General features: G+C 37.9%; 1 protein-coding gene across 1 annotated transcript in view; it reads right to left on the minus strand.

Moving 5' to 3' along the window:
• ZNF451 (zinc finger protein 451) overlaps window positions 1–18088 on the minus strand; it is a 113052-nt gene extending 94964 nt beyond the window's left edge. The window contains exons 1-3 of the mRNA XM_007945607.2: window positions 18068–18088; window positions 17467–17550; window positions 9585–9665 (exon numbers count right to left, since the gene is read on the minus strand). Coding sequence (XP_007943798.2) covers window positions 9585–9665; window positions 17467–17550; window positions 18068–18088 — 186 coding nt within the window. The remainder of the gene's footprint in view (window positions 1–9584; window positions 9666–17466; window positions 17551–18067) is intronic.
• Between the last annotated feature and the right edge of the window lie 3262 nt (window positions 18089–21350).

Consider the following 21350-nt stretch of genomic DNA (forward strand, 5'->3'; position numbering starts at 1 on the left):
CAGTAAATCCCTTAAGACCGAGTGAAAACTGGTTAACTTTGATATAGTAATCAGCTATGTTATAGTAATCATCTTAAATCTTTTAAGATGCATTGGACTATAAACTTTATGTAATAATGCATTTTGTAGAAAAAAGAGAAAATATTACTACCACTATTAAACAAAACCAAAAACCAAACTCACTGCCATCAAGTCAGATCTCACTCATAGCACCCCATCCTTGGGGCTTCCAAGGCAGTATTCACTATGCAGGGAGCTCTGGTGGCTTAGTGCCTAAGGCATTTGACTGCTAACCAGAAGGCTGGCAGTTCAATCCCACCAGCTACTCCTTAGAAGGAAGGCTGGGCAATCTACTTCCATAGTGATAATACCTCGGAAACACAAGGAGGGATCGCTATGAGTCGGATCCGACTCCACAGCAGTAGTTTGGCTTGGTTTTGGTTTATCACTACAGAAGCAGATTGCCCAATCTTCCTTCTGAGGGGTGGCTGGTGGGTTTGAACTGCCAGCCATTGAACAAGGCAGCATTAAAAACTGATGAAAAGTTCAACATCTAGGGAGTAGTTTGACTAGACTGGCTTATTTTTTTTTGAAAGGATGATATTAGGGAAAAGTAGAAAATCTTCTACATTAATGCTGAAGACATAGTTTGAAATACACATATGAATCCACATCAAAATTCTGCAGAGCATGTACTGGCAGAATAAAAAATGTAACCTGTATCAACAGGATTCTGGGAAGATCAGATATTATTCCTGAAGTATCTTATAAAAAGGAAGATCAAAATTAATATATGAAATAATATGCTAATGACATAAAAAGAACACGGTTGGACTGTGACTATGTCTAGACTTAACCCACAGAAACCAAGTATAATTTCCAATAGTATCTCAATGGTACCAAACATTTACTATAAAAATTTTCATTACTATGAAGTCAAGAAAAGGAGAACACATTGAAATACAAAAACATCACCTTTACTATTTAATAAGAGAAAAAAATATTTAATAAAGCAATATTCTCATCACTCATCCAGGAACAGAAATTCCATAAAAGATTAATTTAGCAGTTTACAAAACTTTTTATACCTGGAAAAATAACTAAAAGATTTGCATTCAATACAGCAATCATCATCAGTTTACTGATAACTTCCAACTGTACATCAAGTGAAAAATGAAGCACTATAACTGGTTTGTGTATCTACTAATAAAATGCCATAAAAAATGGATCTGGCTAGGTGAATGACATTGCATAAAATGCATACAGATATGACAATCAACTGTTGGTCTAGCTGTTAGGATAAGTATAGAATACTGGATCTCAAAAAACAAGAGAAACTAAACAGCGCAAGTCTGCAGCAAAACATGCCCCGCACTATAAAAAGAAAATTTCAGTTAATGCAATCTTGAAACTATTCCTACAAATATCTAATCCATAATTTCAACATTCATCAAAATCCCAAAATCAAGTAATTATATCCTCAAGAATAATGAATGTCATTTAACTCTATGTTCACTATTATTCATATCCAATTTATAGTTAAAAGAGATTCTGGAGTTTTTATTCCAATCGCCTATTTACAGTATCTGAGATATTATCCTGGATGTATTGGGCCTTTAAGGACATTATCAATCAGTTCCCCAAAATTATCATTCACTAAATAACACATATGCATCCTGAATGTCCAACCACATATATACCCGGCTGAGGCACCCAGGTATCTGATTGCCAGGTTGCCAGGCCACTGTCTTGAGGTTGGAGTCCGGCTTTTGCCTGGTTGCTGCACATAACTGGGAAGCCACCTAGTCTGCAGCAGTGGAGGTTCAGGCCCAATCTCTCAACCCTGGTCTCCTCAGCTCCCATGACTTGGAGTCCCCTCATTTTGTATGGTGTAGTCCTGTAGTGCACCCATGGTTGGAAAGGTATGCACCCAGGCATTCCAACCCTGGCTTGGGTGCCTTTGGCCCACACCATCATCTCCCCAGGCAGGTTCTCATGGGCGAGCTGACTTAGCAGAAAAGGAGGAAAAGCCAGGTGGAAACTAGCCAAGTGCTCACCTGAGGCATCTGCAGTGCTGCCTAGTGGACCACACACAACACAGCAACTCTTGGGCCAGGGCACCTGGAAGCCCTACACCCCATGGACATAGTTGTTCACACAACATACTATTTCACAGAAGGTACTATGGGCATTATTAATGTGTATTTATCTATTAATGTGTAGTGCTGATGTAATGTATTATATAGTTTCCACATAGCCTGAAAGAGTTCATGTTCCCATCAAAATGTCATTTTGAGGGCCAAGTAAATAAATGAAATTATACTTATAAGGAATCTGTCACAAAGTCAAAACAGGTTTAAATTACACTGATAAAGAAATTACCATGGTTTGAAAAAAAAGTATAAACAAATTTACTGTGTTTTTCCTAGTATCCTTGCTTCTTCTTACCAAGTACAGGAAACACATCCACTTACCAAATATAAGTTGTGTTACCATAACTAACAAGGTTAAATATGACATAAATGATTCAATTAGAAAACTTGGTACCGATAAAAATAATAAAGCTGCCTTCGTGCCCAGAATACTGAGCCAATCACTACTAAACACTACTACTATGAAATTAAATAAGGGGGAGGCATACTCTACAACCTTCTGAAATGAACAATAGTGCTATAAAGAAAACAAAGTAACATTCAGAAGGAGTACAGTTAGATAGTGCAATTATAGCATGATGAAGATAATACATAAGATCAAACCACCATATAGAATTCATATAAATACCACCAACAACATATACAAGACATCAAAACTTTAAGTTTTAAACAACTGTGAAATTTAAAAAGGCACTTCATATAATAAATAATGTAAACAGTATTTCTCTGTACACAGTAATTGCAAGAAATCATAGTCTATATATTTTGTCAGTCACAAAATAACATTTTGAAGGAAAAGGATCATTACATGTATCCCTTTTGAGAAAATCAAATCAATAAACTTGCCACAATTCCAAGGCCTCCTAGAGAACCAGAGGTATATGAACATCAGAGGTTGGCCTAATGGAGAATTTTGTCATAAGCTCTATACACAGCAACTACAATATAAATAATTAAGTGTTCCATACCCCGGTCTACTGTGGTTGTCTCTCTAGACCAAGTCCCCATATTCAGGTTTATAAAACCATCATCAATGAAGTACACCACAGAAAAAATTCTAATTAAAAGTTAGGATACTGTTTCTTCTACATATAGCCAAAATTGGTTGTTATTCTAAATGTATTCTATCCTTATCCCCACTAAAATGCCAAACTTCTTCAGAAGTTACCTACTTGGTCACAAATTCAATGATTTCCTAACACTTTCTTAATTTTAAGAAAACTGAATTTTCTAGAGATGCCTGGGCACAGCAATTAGTGTAGTAATGCTATTTTATCATTCTCTTTATTACTGAGCAACACAGACATCACAAGAGAAAAAGAGAAGAGTAAAGCTGTCTTTCAAATATTTAAGAAACAAGGAGTAAGGTAAGTGGAAGTGTCAAAGCAGTTTCAGAGACTCACATCTTCAAGCATCATTTATTTTCGTTTGGTTTTTGGAAAATAAGAATATCTCAAATTACCTAGTTCATGACCTAGCATCTAATTCAGGGAGCTAAAAAGGCAAAATGGTTAAGTAGGAGCTTGAGAACATCTTTGTGTAACTATACAATGGTCTCAAGGTCTCTCTAGTAAGTTCTCTAGTGGCTAGTCTTTTCACAAAAGAAACTACCGTTTCACATCAAGGGTACAAGAGATTGCTTGACTAACGTAGTACATATCATGAGCTACAAAAATCCACGTGTGATTTCTTAGGTCTTTTTCTTTTTAGGTAGTCAGTCAATGCTCTTCTACAGTTCAATGTGAAAGACAATTGCTACAGCACTGGCATGGACCTAAAAAGCAGAAATAAGATTTTGTGAAAAGTAAGGTAACTGTTAACTTTAGGTATGACTTTGTTAAGTTTGCAAGATGATCTCTTCCCACAAGACTGTAGTTTAGGCTTAATCTACAAACAGGACAGAATTTATTTGACAAAAATAATTTCTTCCAAGTAGGGAAATTTGAACATTCAACCTATATATCATAAATAAGGAAAGATAGAGAAGTAGACAAGGTTCTAAATATGGTTATGATTGAGAGGGGAAATTACTTTCCAATATAACTATTAAAAAATGGGTTACCACATGTGATCCTCAGCCTATACGACTATGAGACCAGAAAAAACTAGACGGTGCCCAGTTACCACTGTCAAGCACTCAGAGGGGAATCTATGTATGAGATCCTGGATAGACTTGGAGAACAATTTGAAAAAAAAAAGGGGACCAGGTCTGCTGGTCTGATAGAGCCTGATGGAATCACTGAGACTATGGCCCCTCGCTACCCTTCAGGTCTGGAACTGAACTCACACCTGTGGCTTTCAGCCAAGTAAGAGACAGGCATATGAGGTGAACATTTACACTAGGCAGATACACTCCTTGGAGATAACAATCATGGGAGAATAGAAGGGCTGTGTCTGCACAGGGATATAGTTCCAGGGGCAGGAGTGCATGGAGGGAAGGACACAGGGAAGAGGTAACTATGGGGAGAGGTGGGAGGGGAACTGTTGCACTGTGCTAAATTGAAGTCAATGTCATGAGATAAAGTGTATGTGAACTGCTGTATGTAAAGTGAATTTGCTCTGTAAACTTTCACCCAAATCACAATTAAAAAAAAAAAAAAAAGTAGATCGCCAGAGAAAATGTCAAGACATCTGTGCAAGAACTATGGCAAGAACAGAAACATGAACCCTGAAACAGTGCTATACAGCACTAATAGTATACCCAAAACACTTTAATCAAGCAGATGACAAAAATGTAGATGTTTGACAAACCAAGTTAACAAAATTTTAATTCTGTTAATGTTTTTGGCAGCCAAACAAATACTAGGTGATGCACTTAGTCTCCTCAAACTTGATATTCTTTCCATTCCCGAAGTCATGCTGTAAAGACAAGGATCTAAGGGCTGGTATACCATACAGCCACTGCCTTGAGATTAAAAAGAAGATCCTGTAGGACATAAGATTGAGGTGTCTGCTACCAGTTCCAATACGGTAAACTATTGCCGAGACCAGTAGGGAGAAAAACGTTTCCTGACTAGAGTAAGGAATAAATTAACCAATAAGTCACTGAAGTCTTGAGTTCAGCCTTTCAAGAAATCCTTAATGATTATCGCCATCTAAATAGATATCCAAAAACAGAATTATGTGGCGTGTTCTCTTTATTTTATCTACAGTGCTCTAAATCTCAAGGATTTTGCAACATCTAGATTGATGAAATCTCTATTACAATAAGGTGACCAGATTGTCAGGCATGTTTCAAATTCTTGCTCTTCTAAGAGTTCATATTTGCATGCCTGCCATCAGGCATCAACTCCCTTCAGAAGTTACCTACTTGGTCACAAATTCAATGATTTCTCAACACTTTAATTTTAAGAAAACTGAATTCTCTAGAGATGCTTGGGCACATCAATTAGAGTAGTAATGCTATTTTACCATTTTCTTTATTACTGAGCAACACAGATATCACAAGAGAAAAAGAGAAGAGTAATACTGTCTTTCAAATATTTAAGAAACAAGGAGTAAGGCTAAGTGGAAGTGTACATTAAAGTGTACATTAAAGTACATTTTTTTTTTTTTTGTATTTAGAATACGGTGAATTATCAAGCTCAAAAGAGTTCATTGTTTAGAAGGTAGGTTTGTTTAAGAAGGCCAGCCTGATGAAAGGCCCACGTTACAGGGAGAGATCACAATGGCTGGGTCTCACAGCATGATGTATGAGAGAGCTTGGTATGTCAAAAACCATTAGGACTGACAACAACAAAGAATTCTCTCACATGTAGCTTGATGAGTAGTGATGGTATGAATACTTATGACAGTGAATTGTGAAAATTTCTGTAGAGATGTTATAGGTAGGACAGTCTTTCCAGCGGGTATCCACATTAACCTGTGACATCCAGCTATCATACTGAAATTAAACTGGATTTGGCAAAATTGCATCTGAATTCTAGTTCTTGACATACAGATTCATGGTTGATTCTAAAGTCTCACACAGCTTGAAAGTAGAATGGACTCTTGGTAAGTTAATCATGTCTTCTGTAAAGACTTGTCAAACTGAAGCCCAGACAAGAAAGCACTGATGACCTAAAAAATGAAGAATTTGCCTCCGTTATCAGTAATTAGGGAGTAGTAGTAGGTTAATTTCCAGATTGAAAGTGTGATAGTCCTCAGTTTGCCAAAAAGATTATTCGGAGGAACAAAACTACAGACTTTTCTTTAATTTCAAGAGGATTCCAGTTCCAAGTACCCTCCTTATTTTGGACCAGAAATAATGGTCAAACCTTTCTCCAACCCTTTTCGGGTGAAAGTGTCCACTTTCACTCAGCCAATAAAACAGAGTCTCTTTATTGTACATTACATTCCAAAAGTTGAGAATTCAAACATCAGCTGTAGATATTCCAGATATACATTCAGTTTTTGAGAAGATCTCCTACTTACAGATTCTATTTTAGTGAGAAGCAAGTAAAATAGTTAGGCTCTCGATGGCTAATCTGCTAAACGTGAACAGATTATTAATTCTTGTACCCACGGCGTTCTGGGGATTCTCCCTTTTTTCTACATCTATAGGGATGATTTCGGGGTTTGTACCAATCCCCTTTGGAGTATCCTCTACCGTGATAATGTGCTTTCTGATCACGACTATAAAAGTACCGATGCTGGTTAGAGTATTTGTTGTGGTCTTTAAAGTCATTTTCCTTTATACTGTTTTCTTCTGTAACAGCAGCATCCACATCTTGTCCAAAGAGGGAAGTACCATCAAATGGCAAATGTGAGATCTTCTCCTGGGTTTTCTTAGTGAGAGATGTAAGTCGGAGCCAAGCTTGCCGTCTGTAGTCTATTGCCATGGCCATAACTCTGACTACAGAGTCCATTATGTCCCTAGTAGTATAAAGCTGCCAAAGGCCTGCATCCATGCCATCAGATATTATACATCTTGCTTTTCCACGGTCAAATTCTGGGTCATGGACCAGATCCTCCATGTCTTCCCAGAGTTTACGCTGATACTGAGTCATATAGGCCATGTAGCTAGCAGCTCGGGCTGCAATGGAAGCAGCGTGGTAGAACCTACAACCCATGACCTCCATTTCTTTTGAGGTAGAATCTAAAGGGGATGTTGTGTTTCCTCTTTTGCTGTGCTCTAATGCTTCTACAATGGGGCCTTCAGCTGGTGGATTTGGTTGGAAAGGAGAGGTATCCTTGGCCACAGGATATACCCTGTGTCCCATGAAGGAAGAAGGATGGCAATCAGCAGGGTCTTTAAAAACCTCAGTGGTGGCAATTCTTAGAAGAGGATGCAATGGAGGAACCAAACGTTTCTTAGAGGTCACACAATCAGGTTTTCCTTCACATGATTCTGCTTCAGGTTGTAGTGTTACTCTCTTTATGACACCTCTTTGTTCCATTCTCTTCAAAAGACCTGTGAAACTAGATTGGCTGGGGTCAGAGGGCTGCTCTTTGTCATCAGCAGAAGGGGATTTGCAGTCAGCCTCTTCATCAACTGTGGATAAATTTTCATCCTTAGAGGTGGAGATATCCCAAGCAACAGAGCAGTTCTCACTTGCCCTAGAATGATGAAATCTAAAACAGCTCCTAGATTGGAGATCACGTATCACTCGGGACATCTCAGCCACTTGTGTCTGGAGATAGAGGATGGCATCATGCCCATATTGTGAACTTGAAGAAGATTCTCTAGGTAAATTCTCCTTGACTTCCAAAGAAGCTAAAGATTCGTGGGGGACCAGAGGTGGACATGAAGGCAGAGTCTGAGTATTTTGTGATGGTTTAGTTGTCTCTGTCTCAGAGATCTTAATATCTGAATTATTTTGGTCATTGTTCTGGTTCTCCAACAGGTTCTCAACAGAGGAAGGTTGAGAAACTATCCTTTGTGGACAGCTGGAGCAACTCCCAGAGGAGGAGCTGCTATCTCCAATGGAAAGAGGAACACTGCAGCTAGAGCACATTTCTGGGCGATGATTCTCAGAGGATGGCACCTTAGACTCAGGCATTCTCTGGGTTATCCACATGAACAAGAAAACCAAGGAAGAAAAAAAATATGCTTTTAATATATTAACTTTCAAGTGGAGAGATGCATGTCCAGTAAGCAGAATTAATTTTTTTAAATATTATAATAATGAAAGAACAAATCCACTACAGGGCAGCAAAAGGATCATGATATCAAACACAAGCTACACTACCCCAAAGGCCCCAATACCAACTACAGGCATGAATCTGGGACTCTGTCTACGAAAAAAGAGAGTAAAAACATGCCCAATTCACATGGTACCATCCAGGCCTGTTGCTTGGTCCCATGCTGGGATAAGAGGTAATGACACCACTGGCGAAAACAATTAAGGAAAAAAAAATCCCCTTCCAACATACTGAAATCAGCAACTAGAAATTAATGACAGAGAGAACTTGGGTAAAGGTCCACTGAGAGAAAAAAAAATTATCACCTCCCGGCATTACAGTAACTTTTATGCTTCTTTTAAAATGTCCTTTCAATCACTCTCTATGAATAACAATATTCCTACTTTGTGGTTAGTAGTCCACAAGGAGCTTACATACTTGTTACCTCATTTCATCCTCACAACAACCCTGTGAGGTAGGTTATTATTCTCATTTGATAAAGAAACTGAAGTTAAAAGATTACTTAATTTATCCAATGTCACAGAACCATTAAGCAATAAAGCTGAGACTCAAACCCAGGTAATTCTGATTCAAAATCCAAGTCTGGAACCCCTATATCAGAGTAAGAAGTTTTCTGATCACCTTGGACAAAAGAGCCAGGTATACTCTAATTCACAAAGATAAGAGTCCATTAATAGAAGTCTGAGCTAAGCCAAAGACAAATGGAAAGGCAAGATTGCTACAGAGGCATCAGCTAGCTTGGTTCTTATAGTAAAGAAATAGTAGCTTAAGGGGTCAAACCTATGACCAATAAGTCATAGGTAAGAGAAATAAGCCAAACATATGGGGAATAGAGGAAGTATGATAACTGATGTCATAAATAATTTATAAATCCTTCCCTCCCTTCCATTTCCTAAAGAATTTCCACATATTCTTCCAAGATAAAACAAATTTTCTGTAGCCATGTGGTTCCGGAAGAAAGGGATCCAGTTCTACAAAGCACCCAAGTATCATAAAGGAAAGGAAAGAAAGAGGAGCCAAAAAGCTTGCAGTTTTTATTCCATTTCCTTTTAATCTCATATTACCCCAGGGCTTATAAATTCTCTGGGTAGTGGTATCCTTTCACATCCTCACTGAAGTAGAGGAGCAAAACTGAAGTAGGAATTATTCTGGGCAAAGGATTCCTTGGATTACCAGTCTAGCAGAAATCAGCCACTCTCCAAAACAACGGAGCTCCTACACACAGCCATCACTGACCTGGTAACTCTCTAGAGAATGCCTCTCAAATAACAGAAGTAAACAAACGCAAAACAAATATAATGTACTTACATCACTATGAGAGGTGCTAGGCTCTTCATCATCACTGCTAACCAGGTCAATGTATTCAAGAACAGGTCTTAATGGTCCTTCCTATAAAAGAATGGAACAAATTTGCAAGTCATGAACAGTTATTCAAACCAAATTATCATCTACAATAAACAGTGTTTTTTATTGGGCCTAGCAAGTATTCCTCTCAAGAGGAAGCCTATGGGTGGCACAGAATAACTAGGAACAAAAGCAAAGGAAAAGATTCAGAGTATATGAATAAGAAATGATGACAGGACCAAAAAAAAAAAAAAAAAGCCTAAATACCTTCAGCGTATTAGGGACATGTCAATCTTTTGGGGAAAGGGAAAATAATAGGGAATAGTGATACATGGACATAGATATTACAATTCAATACTTTCAGTTCATATGAATATCAAGGCTCAAAAACATGGAGTTCTTTGACTAATATCTATGTGTCATCCCCATCCCCATCAAAACTAGAATTTTGTCTATCCTTTCCATCCATACTGCCTTCCTCATAGACTAGGCCTTGAATTGTACACTTAAAAGCCTAACTTTCATTCCACAGACAAAAGGGGATCACTAAATAATACTGAGATGGGAATAAAATTGTAAGACTTGTGCTTCAAAAAGATTAGTCACATGAGCAGTCTGGAGAGTAGGGAAACCAGGATTAATTAATCAGCCCTGGCACTAATACCACACAACTATATCAGGGTATGGCAAACATGAGGTGGTACCTAAACAAGAGAATATACGGTAAAATCGGGTGGGGGGGGGGAGACGGAACTGGCTATAAAAAAACAAAAACAAAGAAGTCTCTAAGGTTTTAAGCTTGGATGACTAGAAGAATATTAAAACCATCAACATAAATAAAGAATACAGAAATATAAAGGTGATGTTCTCTGGGAGAAAATGAATTTGAAGTACTAGTGGTACAAAGAAGTATCTAGCAGACATCTGAAAATGAAGGTCTATAATCCGAGTTTAGGAAATGAGCTAGAAATACAGATTTGGGAGTTGCTCCCCTAGAAGACTATAAAACTCTGACACTGTAAGCATGAAGAAAGCATAGAGTAGAAGTAAGAGAGTCAGGAGGCTCTTGGGAAAATGCTAGAATTTTAAGATTCAGGAAGAGCAAATGCAGGTAACCAAAGATGGGAGAAGAATCAAGAATGAATGCATTAACACAAAGAAACTAAAGATGGGGAAAACCTGAATGGGAAGCTGTCAACACAAAACATGGCCAAAGATATTAAGTACCATGAAAATGCCAATGAATTTGGCAATAAGGACATTTAAAAATGCCTTTTAGAGAACATCTATCAAGAAAGTAGTAACTAGTAAAAAGACACACAGAAGACAAGCTCTAAAAATTAAGGAACAGAGAATGAGGCAGTAAGGCCTTATAGAAGAAAGATATTCTTCCAAGAAATGTAGTATGTTGGAAACAAGAAAAAGGAATATAAGAGAAGAATATGGTTGAGGGAATGGGAGCTGATTGTAAGTAAGCTAAAGTGATATACTCAGTGGAAAAAACTAATAAAGGTTCTAGAATCAGCACACAGATATTAATCAGTTGCTTTGAAGTCAAATCTGACTCATGGCAACTCCACGGAGTTTTCAATGGATGTTTTTTCAGAAATAAATAGCCAGGTCTTTCCTCCAAGGCACCTCTGGGTAGATTCAAACCTCCAACCTTTCGGTTAGCAGCCAAGCATATCACCCATTTGTACCACCCAGGGACTCCAGATAAGCTACCCAACACCAAAAATCAAACCCACTGCCATCAAGTCAATTCCAACTCATAGCAACTCTATAGCAACCCTACAGGACAGAGCTGAACTGCCCCGCAGACTTCTCAAAGCTTTAAATTTTTACAGAAGCCTCATCTTTCTTCTGTAGAGCAGCAGGTGGGTTTGACTTGCCAACCTTTTGATGAACAAATACTTTAATCAATGTACCACCAGGGCTCCTTCCAGACAAGCTAAAATGGAGTTAATGATCTTTTTCCCCAGAAGCCTGCTGTCTCAAAGATAATCTGCTACTCTTACAGATAGTGATCCAACCATCAAGATAAAATCAGGTGGCAAAACTTCCAGTAACAGATTTCATAATAAAGGAATTAAGATTTCTGCCTTAGCTGTACATGTCAGAAGTTAAATAAAAAAGAAAAGAAAAGGAGAACGGATATATTATCCAATGTATGATCAGTGTATTAAACTTTTCTGAAAACCTATCCCTAGTATTAAGACTGCCAAATCATATCTTCAATCAACTTCTGGTTTGGATAGTTTTAAGAAAGAGGAAGTAAAAGAGATAAAAGTAGAACAGTTTTTCCCATTCACATAATCACCTTAGTTTCCTTCCTTCAAGAAACGTGCATTAATATCCATGTTCACATCCATGTTCACTGCAGCACTATTCACAATAGCAAAATGATGTTAACAACAAATGTCCATCAACAAAAGAACAGATCAACAAACAATATGTACACACAATGGAATACTATACAACATTAAAGAACAATGATCAATCTGCAAAACATCTCATAATATGAATGAACTTAGAGCCCATTATGCTGAGTCAAGTTAGTCAATCACAAAAGGGCAAATACTGTATTAGACCACTATTGTAAAAAGTCATGAAAAGGATTTTACAAAAACTAAATATTCTTTGATGGTTAACAGAGAAGGGAAGGTAACCACTAAAACTAGAGGATAGACACATATTAACTTGGGTGAAGGGAGAAAAAAAAAAAATAGATAATAAAATTTTTACTGTAAAGGCAAAAAAAAGGAATGGAGAGTGTCTTACCAGCAGGCTTGAGGATACTTTCCCAGCCTGAGAAGGCAGCCAACAACAATAACAGAAAAGAAATGTGCATTAGGATAGAAGAATCAGAAATAAAAAAAACTCAAAAAGCTAAATATAGAGAAAAGCTCAACAGAAGATTATTGATACTAAATGTGGCCAAAGAATTGTATTAACATGTTCATACACATAGCAAACCAAGAAGCTCTCCAAGTTATCAAAAATACATGGAGGTGAGTGCAGAGCTTCCATGAACAGAGAACAGGAAAAGAAAGAAAGTCACAGGATACAAGGCAAAAGTTGAATGGGCAGAAGGGAAAAAAAAGAATGGTAATGAAAATGGTCATAAATAGGATTAAAAAGTAGCACAGAAACAGGAAAAGGGGCAAAGTAAGGATATATGAGAGAAGACTCCTAGGTTGAACCATTAGACTGACACGCAATCAATGCTGAACTACAAAGTTAATTTTATATTACTCATATAAAGAGATAAAAATAAAAAGGACTAGAACAGGAAATCCAAAAGTGAGAAAAAGAAGCATTTAGAATACTTACTAATTCACTTGACAAATAATTACTAAGCACCTACTGCACACCACACTAAGTGACAAAGCAGTAGGAAGAGAAGCACTGATTTATTTAATATTAATATTATTATTAATAAGACTGCCAAAAAGCAAAGTAGGCTGTGTGGAAAAAACAAGGAACAAGTATACTAAAGTAAAATATTACTTATATACAAATGGCTGTACACTTAGGCTCATTTTCACAGTGGATATGGAAAACCCTCTACCGTAATGAATTTAGGGAAACGAAACTTTCTAGTATTCCACTGTGTATTTAGTATTTATTTCACTAGTAATCGATAACATTTGCTGTGCCCTGAAGGAATCCCTAGATGGTGAAAACAGTAAACACACTCAGCTACTAACTGAAAGGCTGGACGTTAGAGTCCACTCAGAGGCATCTTTCAAGAAAGCCTGGAGATCTACTTCTGAAAAATCAGCCACTGAAAACCCTATGGAGCAAAGTTCTACTCTGACACACATGGGGTGATCATGAGTTTGAATCAACTCAACAGCAACTGGTTTACTTTTTTTGGTTTTATTGAGCTCTATACCAGGCACTGTACTAAGCTCTCCACGTACATTATTTTATTTAATCTCCATAATTACTGTGTAAGGTGAGATACAAACTTATTACTATTTTGTAAGAGATGAGAAAAATGAATGAAGTATACCTGTTCTCTAAACACATAATTGACTGTTTAGTCATAATTCTGAGACAGTTTACACTATGAAGGAATGTTAAAATGAATGCTTAATACATACATTTCTGAGTAAGACACTTGTTTCCTCCTTCACCAAGAAAAAGACTACCTGCTATTGCCCTCACATCTGAAAAAATTATAATGCTGACCAAAAACTAAGTTACTGATGTCCCCTAAAGAAGTAATTTTATAACACAAATACCAAGGGAAAAAAAAAACTATTATTTTCCCATGTTTATAATGATTACTTATATTCTCAGCAAGAATAAATGCATATGGTCTTCCATTTACAAGGTATTTTATTTGAATGTGGTCTATCTATTAAGAGAAAACAATGAACTGCCATTTGTACCCCTCTGTACCAATAACAAAATCAAATACTATTAACAAAGTCATACAATTTAGGATAAGGCACATGCATGAACATGACAACAGAGTTGAATTACTATTCTAAATGTAAAATATAATTTTTTCAATAAAATAAATTTTCATTCCTGTTATTTGAGAAACTGATTCCCAGACAAAGCCAAAACATCACTTACTTACTAGTTAGAAAATGATGTCAATATACCATGATACGGTCTATAAGACAGTAGTTTACCAGAGTCTAAAACATTAAATGACCACAAATGCAAAAATCTAATCTAATCTAAAACTCTAACTACTACCCCCCGACACACACACACACACAAAAAAAGTTAGGGACACAGATCAATTCTGCAATCCAGTCTAGTTCAAAGATTTCAAATGGCTCCCAAATGCCTACTTTACAGATAAAGTTCAAATTCAGTCCAACAATCAAGATCTATAATATTTAACCCATTCTTCCCGGTCTTATTAAAAAAAAAAAATTATCCTCCAGAATTACACGTGTTCCACTGGGCTTTCCTATTTTGATGGCTTTATTTTTTTCTACTTCAAATGCCCTTTTAAACATATAAAGAGTCCCTCTACCTATGCCAAAATAACAAAACGAAAATCTGACATCCTTTTTTTTAATAGTACTTTTCACAAAGAACTTTCTACTTTCTATTAAAACTATTTACATAGTTCTCACCTCCCATTTCATCTCCCTAAAACTGAGGATATATTTGTAGTTAATCTTTGTAAATTCTAAGGTACTTAATTTGTGGCTTTGAATATAATGAGCATTCATATTTTTTTTAATTATTTAGTGAATTAATGCCCCAAGGTACTCAGGCAAAAATAACCACATTTTTTTGCCTCTAACCACCATATACTACAGCTAAAACATTAACACCCCACCTATGTGCTTTTAAAGCTATTTATGAAATCATGTATTGATTTCCTTGACTAGTCCCGTATTTTTGGACAATAATTTTACATTTCAGAAATAATCTTGGTTGAACTTGATCTCATTTGCTATTATGAAAATTACCAAAGGTTTCCTCAGTAGTTTTTATATTTCAGAGTAGCAGGCAATGTGCACAATCAGATCAATAGCTGAAATAGTCTTTTGGGAGTAATGACTTAAAACATCTGCAGTTTCAAAGACAGACATGAAGATGATGGCTGAATGAGGAATCATATTACTAAACCAAGCAAAAATGAGAGCAACAGATTTAAACAAAACGTTTCTATGGTTAACAATTTCTCTTATTTGGGCACTAGTTACACAGGTGGACTTGCTTTGCAAAAACCTATCAATCAAGATGTACACTTATGAATCATGCATGTCTCTGAAAGTTATTTCGATAAAATTTAAACTAAATGAAGGGCTCGTTTTTGCACCTCTAAATCTTTGTCATTACTTTTCTTTCATATTTCATTTAAGATTCTGTATTTTGCAGAGACTGCTGTGATACCAGGTGAATTAAAAGTGGGAAAGCTATAAGAAAGGGCTAAGAAATCCAAAGTATAGTAAACCAAGAAATGACATCATAATGCTCTTTTTGTATCTGAAGAACTCTTGAGCTGAGAGCTCTTTTTCATCTTCATTAAACAAGCATAACCTAGAGAAGCCTGGGTTACTGAGATAAGTGGTAGATTCTGTGTCTGAATGTATTTAAACTATTATTATCTTTTAAGTAGTAAAACTTAAAAACAAAGAGAATATTTTTAATAGGTTCCTCCTAAAATCCACTTAATGTATATAATGCCCTTCTCCAACTGGAGCTGTCAAACACTGAACCTATTTGTGAAAATAGGGATATATATAATAGACATATCAAGTTGGATATATAACATATTGGTTGTACATTTTTTTATCCTGGATGCAAAGATATAACAGATTCCCTACATTTAAAATAAAATTTAAATTAAGAGTACTTTTAAACCTCAGCTGAACACAAGACAAAATTAACTTAGAAACCACAATGCAATTCTTTATTTCCTCACAAACTTTATTAACATTTTTTGTGATAGATTTTGATAGATTCATCTGTTTCTCAAGACCCATAGTTCACAAAGTAGTGCTTTCCCTAGTTTTATCTGTACAAACAACATCAAGATAATTTTTGTTCATATATACAATGCAAAATTCAGGCTAACGAAGTATTTGTCCTAAAGATTCATGGAATCCTGTTACAAAGCATACTTCAGTTCAGTGAGAGAAAGATCAAGACACAATTCATCTACGCTCCCTTCCCCCCAAATCCTGACAAATTCTAAATAAAAAGGAGTACAATATGCAATAAGGAAGGTAACAATCCTGAGGCCTCATCATCAAAAAAATTAGAACACCAAACAATGTAACAACACAATGGGCCTACTGTTGAGGAGAACAATGATAACCAGTTTTACCAAGTTGCCTGAAACCTACAATAACCAACAAACACAAATATATACATAACAGGCCCTCTACTTAAGAAAAATGACACAGTCTTAACACTAAACCTGAACTAACTAAAGCACTCACAAATGGAGTAGTTTGGGTAATAGTGCTTTCTAGCTACCTGAGATACCAATTTCAGCATAGTCTTTCTAAAACCTTAACATTTTTAGATGGAAATCATCCCAAAATATATCAGACTGGCCCCTTCGGTTTCCCAAAACAATACTTTACCAAGTGTGGTTCAGAGATCCATATACCACTGAGTTTGCTCCAAAATGAAGATTCCTAGGCCCCACAATGTAACTCTGATCAAGCAGGTCTGGAGTGAAGCCCAGAATCTGCACAGCTGCACATACTGTTCCTTTAAGATGGAATGAATTCGATGGCAGGTGGATTTTTGGATGCCTGAAAACTACTCTCATGAAGGGAATAAACTCAGGAAAACTTAGCATGTTCCTGATGACCCCAGGATCCTCATCATGAACTTCCAATTGTACTATGCAGGAACACGATGATCTCAAAAGTTAGTGAAGTCTTTAACCACTAACGTTATGCCTTAGCTACAAAATGCTAAGCTTTTGAATTCATGCAACCTTCTTTTCTCTCTCCTTCCTATGTACTAAGCTGTCCCTTCCCCACAAAGGATACATATCCTTCCCTGTGTGCATCTTTTAGAAAATACTCTTGCCTCATTCCAAAACAGTGTTAGAGAACAGATTTTTTGTTTAAATTAAGTGTAAAATGGCTCTAAAAGAGGACAGGAGAGATATGATTAAGTATACAACATATACTTTAGGCCATGGCTTTGTGATAGCTACTGCTGTTGCTCACAGACCACTTTTTGTTAATTTCCTAACCCTTTCCCATGCTCCACTGTCTAATATATATTAGACTGTTCATCAATACTGGGAGAACGGTGAGTGAACAGCTGAGGTTAATGACATTATGGCTTACTAGTGTTTTAATGTGGGGGTAAAAAAAACCCGAGTATCATTGTTACTTACACTAACAAACTGAATGTCATCTTCATTTTCATCCGTTGTTGACTCAGATGCCTCAGGCCCAGCTGGAAGGGCAGATTCTATTATCTATAAAAATAAGCCAAAACATGTTTTATCTTTACAGCCACATTATCTACAGATTGAGATTTTTCAAAAAGGTCCACTTAAAACACACAGCGTTTGAGGAAACTGAGCATAACACGCAAACCAAATTAAGAGAACTTGATGGAGTTTAGTTATGCCACTGAGTATGTGCAGCCGTAGGGCCGAATGCGGACAAGTTACCATCCTCTTAGATTTCCCGTATCTGCCCATGACGAATGCATGCTCACTACTTAAAAGCAATCGTGTGTCAAAATGTCGCTCGCACTGGCAGAACAAGGCCAACAAGGAACTCTAGAGTCTGTGCAGGGGGCCAGGCGGCCATTGTTGCTGTTGGTTCCTCGCTCAGACATGCACCAGGCCCGAAAGCTGGACTCGGCCCGAGATACTGAAGCAGTGTTGCCTCGCGTTTGCCGCCGAGTTCCAGGCCTCAAGCCGGTGAAAGCAAAACCTTCAGCGGTTTCCGTCTGGAAAAGCCAAGGCCCAACATTCCAGTACTCACCTCGGACCCTGGGTCTCCCATTTCTCTGACGGCCTAACTGACAGCACCACTGCTCCTGCTATCCCTACCACCTCCACCGCTGCTGTCCCTGCAGCCACCACCACCAACGCCGCCACCGCCACGACTTCCCTTCCCGCCCAGCACCGCCTCACGCTGCCGCGCCCCGCCCCTCTGTGAGCACCGACGCCGCAGAGGCGCAAAACCGCTTCAAAAGGAGGAGCGACGCGCACTGGCCGGCTTTTCCGGAGCTTCTTTTGCATACTCCTCGTCTTTCCTCCCCCCCGCCGAGGAGGTTTCTGGGAATTGTAGTTCTGGCCGCCCCAAAGACCTCTGGTGCGTCCATAGAGAAGCGCAGAAAAGGACCCCAAACGACTACGCATGCGTTCCGCTAGGTCGTTAAGAACAGCGGTCTTGATATTTTTGGATTTACAAGCGTTGAGGATGAGAGGATGGGGGCGGTGTGAAGGAGCGTAGGTTGGATTTGGTCTGGTTGTAGAAGCTGATTGTATTAAACTTAAAAGGAGTGATGGGGTCTAATTTTTCTCCCCTCCTCATTTTCTTCGTAGGGGGCAGGGATCGTGAACGTTAGCTGAATTCGAAGGTTAGGAAAGACAGTTGGGGTGTTCTTACATTACTCACTTCTTACCCAGGTCGATCACCCAACCGGAGCATGTAATAATACACCTGATAAAAAAGATGAGAGTGAAGGGCCCAAGCTGTAGTCCAGTTGGCTTGAAGAAATAATGATGAAACTAGAGTTAAGGATCTAATTAAAAAGGAAGCCCAGGCCTAGCTAACAATCAGGAAGGCCTAGACCAGATGTTGAAAATGTGTTTGTCTTTAGGTTTGTTTTTTTAAAAAATATCCTCAGATATTATACTACCAAAATGGAATAACAGTTGACGTTTTTCTTAAATGTTCACAAATTCTAGTGTATAAAATACATCACTGATACTAAACTGAGTTTTAATTTTGTCCTCAACTAGTGCCGTACAAAAATAATGAATAATTTTTGTACCTGACAATGTTTGTCAATAGTTTTTGAGAAAAAAATTAAGCAAGAAAATGCTTTTTATATTAGATGCCTGTTTTTGTCTGTCTACATGAAAACATACATCAGATTACCTGTGCCTGTAGTAATTATAGGAGCTCTGGTAGCGCAGTGCCTAAGGCACTTGATTGCTAACCATAAGGCTGGTGTTTTAAACTGGCCAGCCACTCCCCGGAAGGAAGGTTGGGCAATCTACTTCTGTAGAGCTACTGCCTGGCAAACCCAAGGAGGGGTCTCTATGAATTGGCTCCGACTCCATGGCAGTGAGTTTGGTTTTTGTACTCTGGTGGCTTAGTGCCTAAAACATTTGACTGCTAACCAGAAAGCTGGAGGTTGAAACCCACCAGCCACTCCTTGGAAGGAAGGTTGGGCAATCTACCTCCATAGTAATATCTTGACATCACCTCAGAAATCCGAGGAGGGGTGGCTATGAGTCAGATTCAACTCCACAGCAATGAGTTTGGTTTTTTGTTTTGTTTTGTTTTTTCCTGTTCTGCAAGAGAAAGATATAGCAGTCACTTCCATTAAGATTTCACACTTCGAAACGCTATAGGGCAGCTCTGTTCTATAGGGTGGCAATGAATCGGACTCAATGGTAATGAGTTTGGTTTAGTACAGGTAGTAATTATTGCTTAATACTTGATATTTTCTGCATTTCCACCAAGTGCTGAATGACTTCAGATGCTTTTCTGCCTAGTAAGTTTCAGACTTATAGATGCAAATTGATAATAACAGATGTACCTGGACAGTTCCTCAACAGCTGTGTATTTCTACAATCTTTAATTCAGGGCTTCAAACTAATTTATTCCAGTTTGAATGCCTGATGAAGATGTGCATTTCCTCCTCAGATACAGGAGCCCTGGAAGTGCAGTGGTTAAAGTGCTCAGTTGCTAAGAGAAAAGTTGGCAATTGAAACATACCAGCTGCTACTTTTGTAAAGAGTACAGCCTTGCAAACCCTATGAAACATCATCCACTTGGAAGGGGATCTAGGAGATCTATGTAGGAGATCCTTGATGGAAAGGGAGAACAATGTGGAACAAAACTCAAAATCATTTGGAGGAAAAAAAGGGGGGGACCAGGTCTGCTGGTCTGATAAAGCCTGGTGGAACCACTGAGACTATGGCCCCTAACTGCCCTTCAGGTCTGGAATTGAACCCACACCTGTGGTTTCCAGGCAAACAAAAGATAGGCATATGAGTTGAACGTTTACCTCAAGTAGATATTCTCCTTGGAGAGAACAATCATGGGAGAAAGAAAGGCTGCTTATACACAGGGAGACAGCTCAGGGGGCAGGAGTCCATGGAGGGATGGACACAGGGAAGAGGTAACTATGCAGAGGAAGTGGGAGGGGAGCTATTGCATTGTGGTAAACGGTGGTCAATGTCATGAGACAAAGTATATGTAAACTGCTATATGAAAAGTGAATTTGCTCTGTAAATCTTCACCCAAATCACAATTAAAAAAAAAAAAAAAAAAACCTATGAGACAGTTTTAGTCTGTCCTCTGGGGTTGTTGAGTCAGAATTGACTCAGTGGTAGTAGGTTTGGTTTGGGTTTTTCCCCAGATATATTGATTCCAATATACCGATATACTGAATATACAGATAAAATGTATACAAGTTTAATGAGAACTCCAGGTGATTCTTATTTATAGAGACACACTCAGAGATCTTGTTAAACTACATATTATGTATGTGGGGTGCAAATGCAAATTCTCAGCAAGGGGCTGAACTGGAATGAAACACTTAAAAGCCCTTCTTTAATTCTCAAGACAAAATTTATATTTAAAAATTCTCCTAATGTGTTCATGAGAATTCAGTGGAACACTTACTTTAATAGGGTTTAGGTAGGATGGTGTTTGGAACAGCTAAGGGTGACCAGGAAGCAAGCCAAAAGTGGTGTGCAACAGCTAAGGGAGACCAGGAAGTGAGTGGAGCAGTTTGGAACAACTAAGGGAGACAAACTTATCTGTCAGTTTGCCATACTTTGGTGGCCTGCATGTTGCTATAAGGTTGGAGGCTATGCAACCGATGTTTCAGATGCCAGCAGGATTACCCACAGTGGACATGTTTCAACAGAGCTTCTGGAATAAGAAAGACTCAGAAGGAAGAGGCTATCCACGTCTCAAAGAATTGGCCAGTGAAAACCTTATGAATAGCAGTGAAACATGTCCGATATATTACTGGAAAACTTTATGAATAGCCCTGAAACATTTTTGGATATAGTGCCAG

Source organism: Orycteropus afer, unplaced genomic scaffold (genome assembly GCF_000298275.1).
Source record: "Orycteropus afer afer isolate SDZICR_OR568_19922 unplaced genomic scaffold, OryAfe1.0 scaffold00140, whole genome shotgun sequence".
Classification (NCBI taxonomy): Eukaryota; Metazoa; Chordata; class Mammalia; order Tubulidentata; family Orycteropodidae; genus Orycteropus; species Orycteropus afer.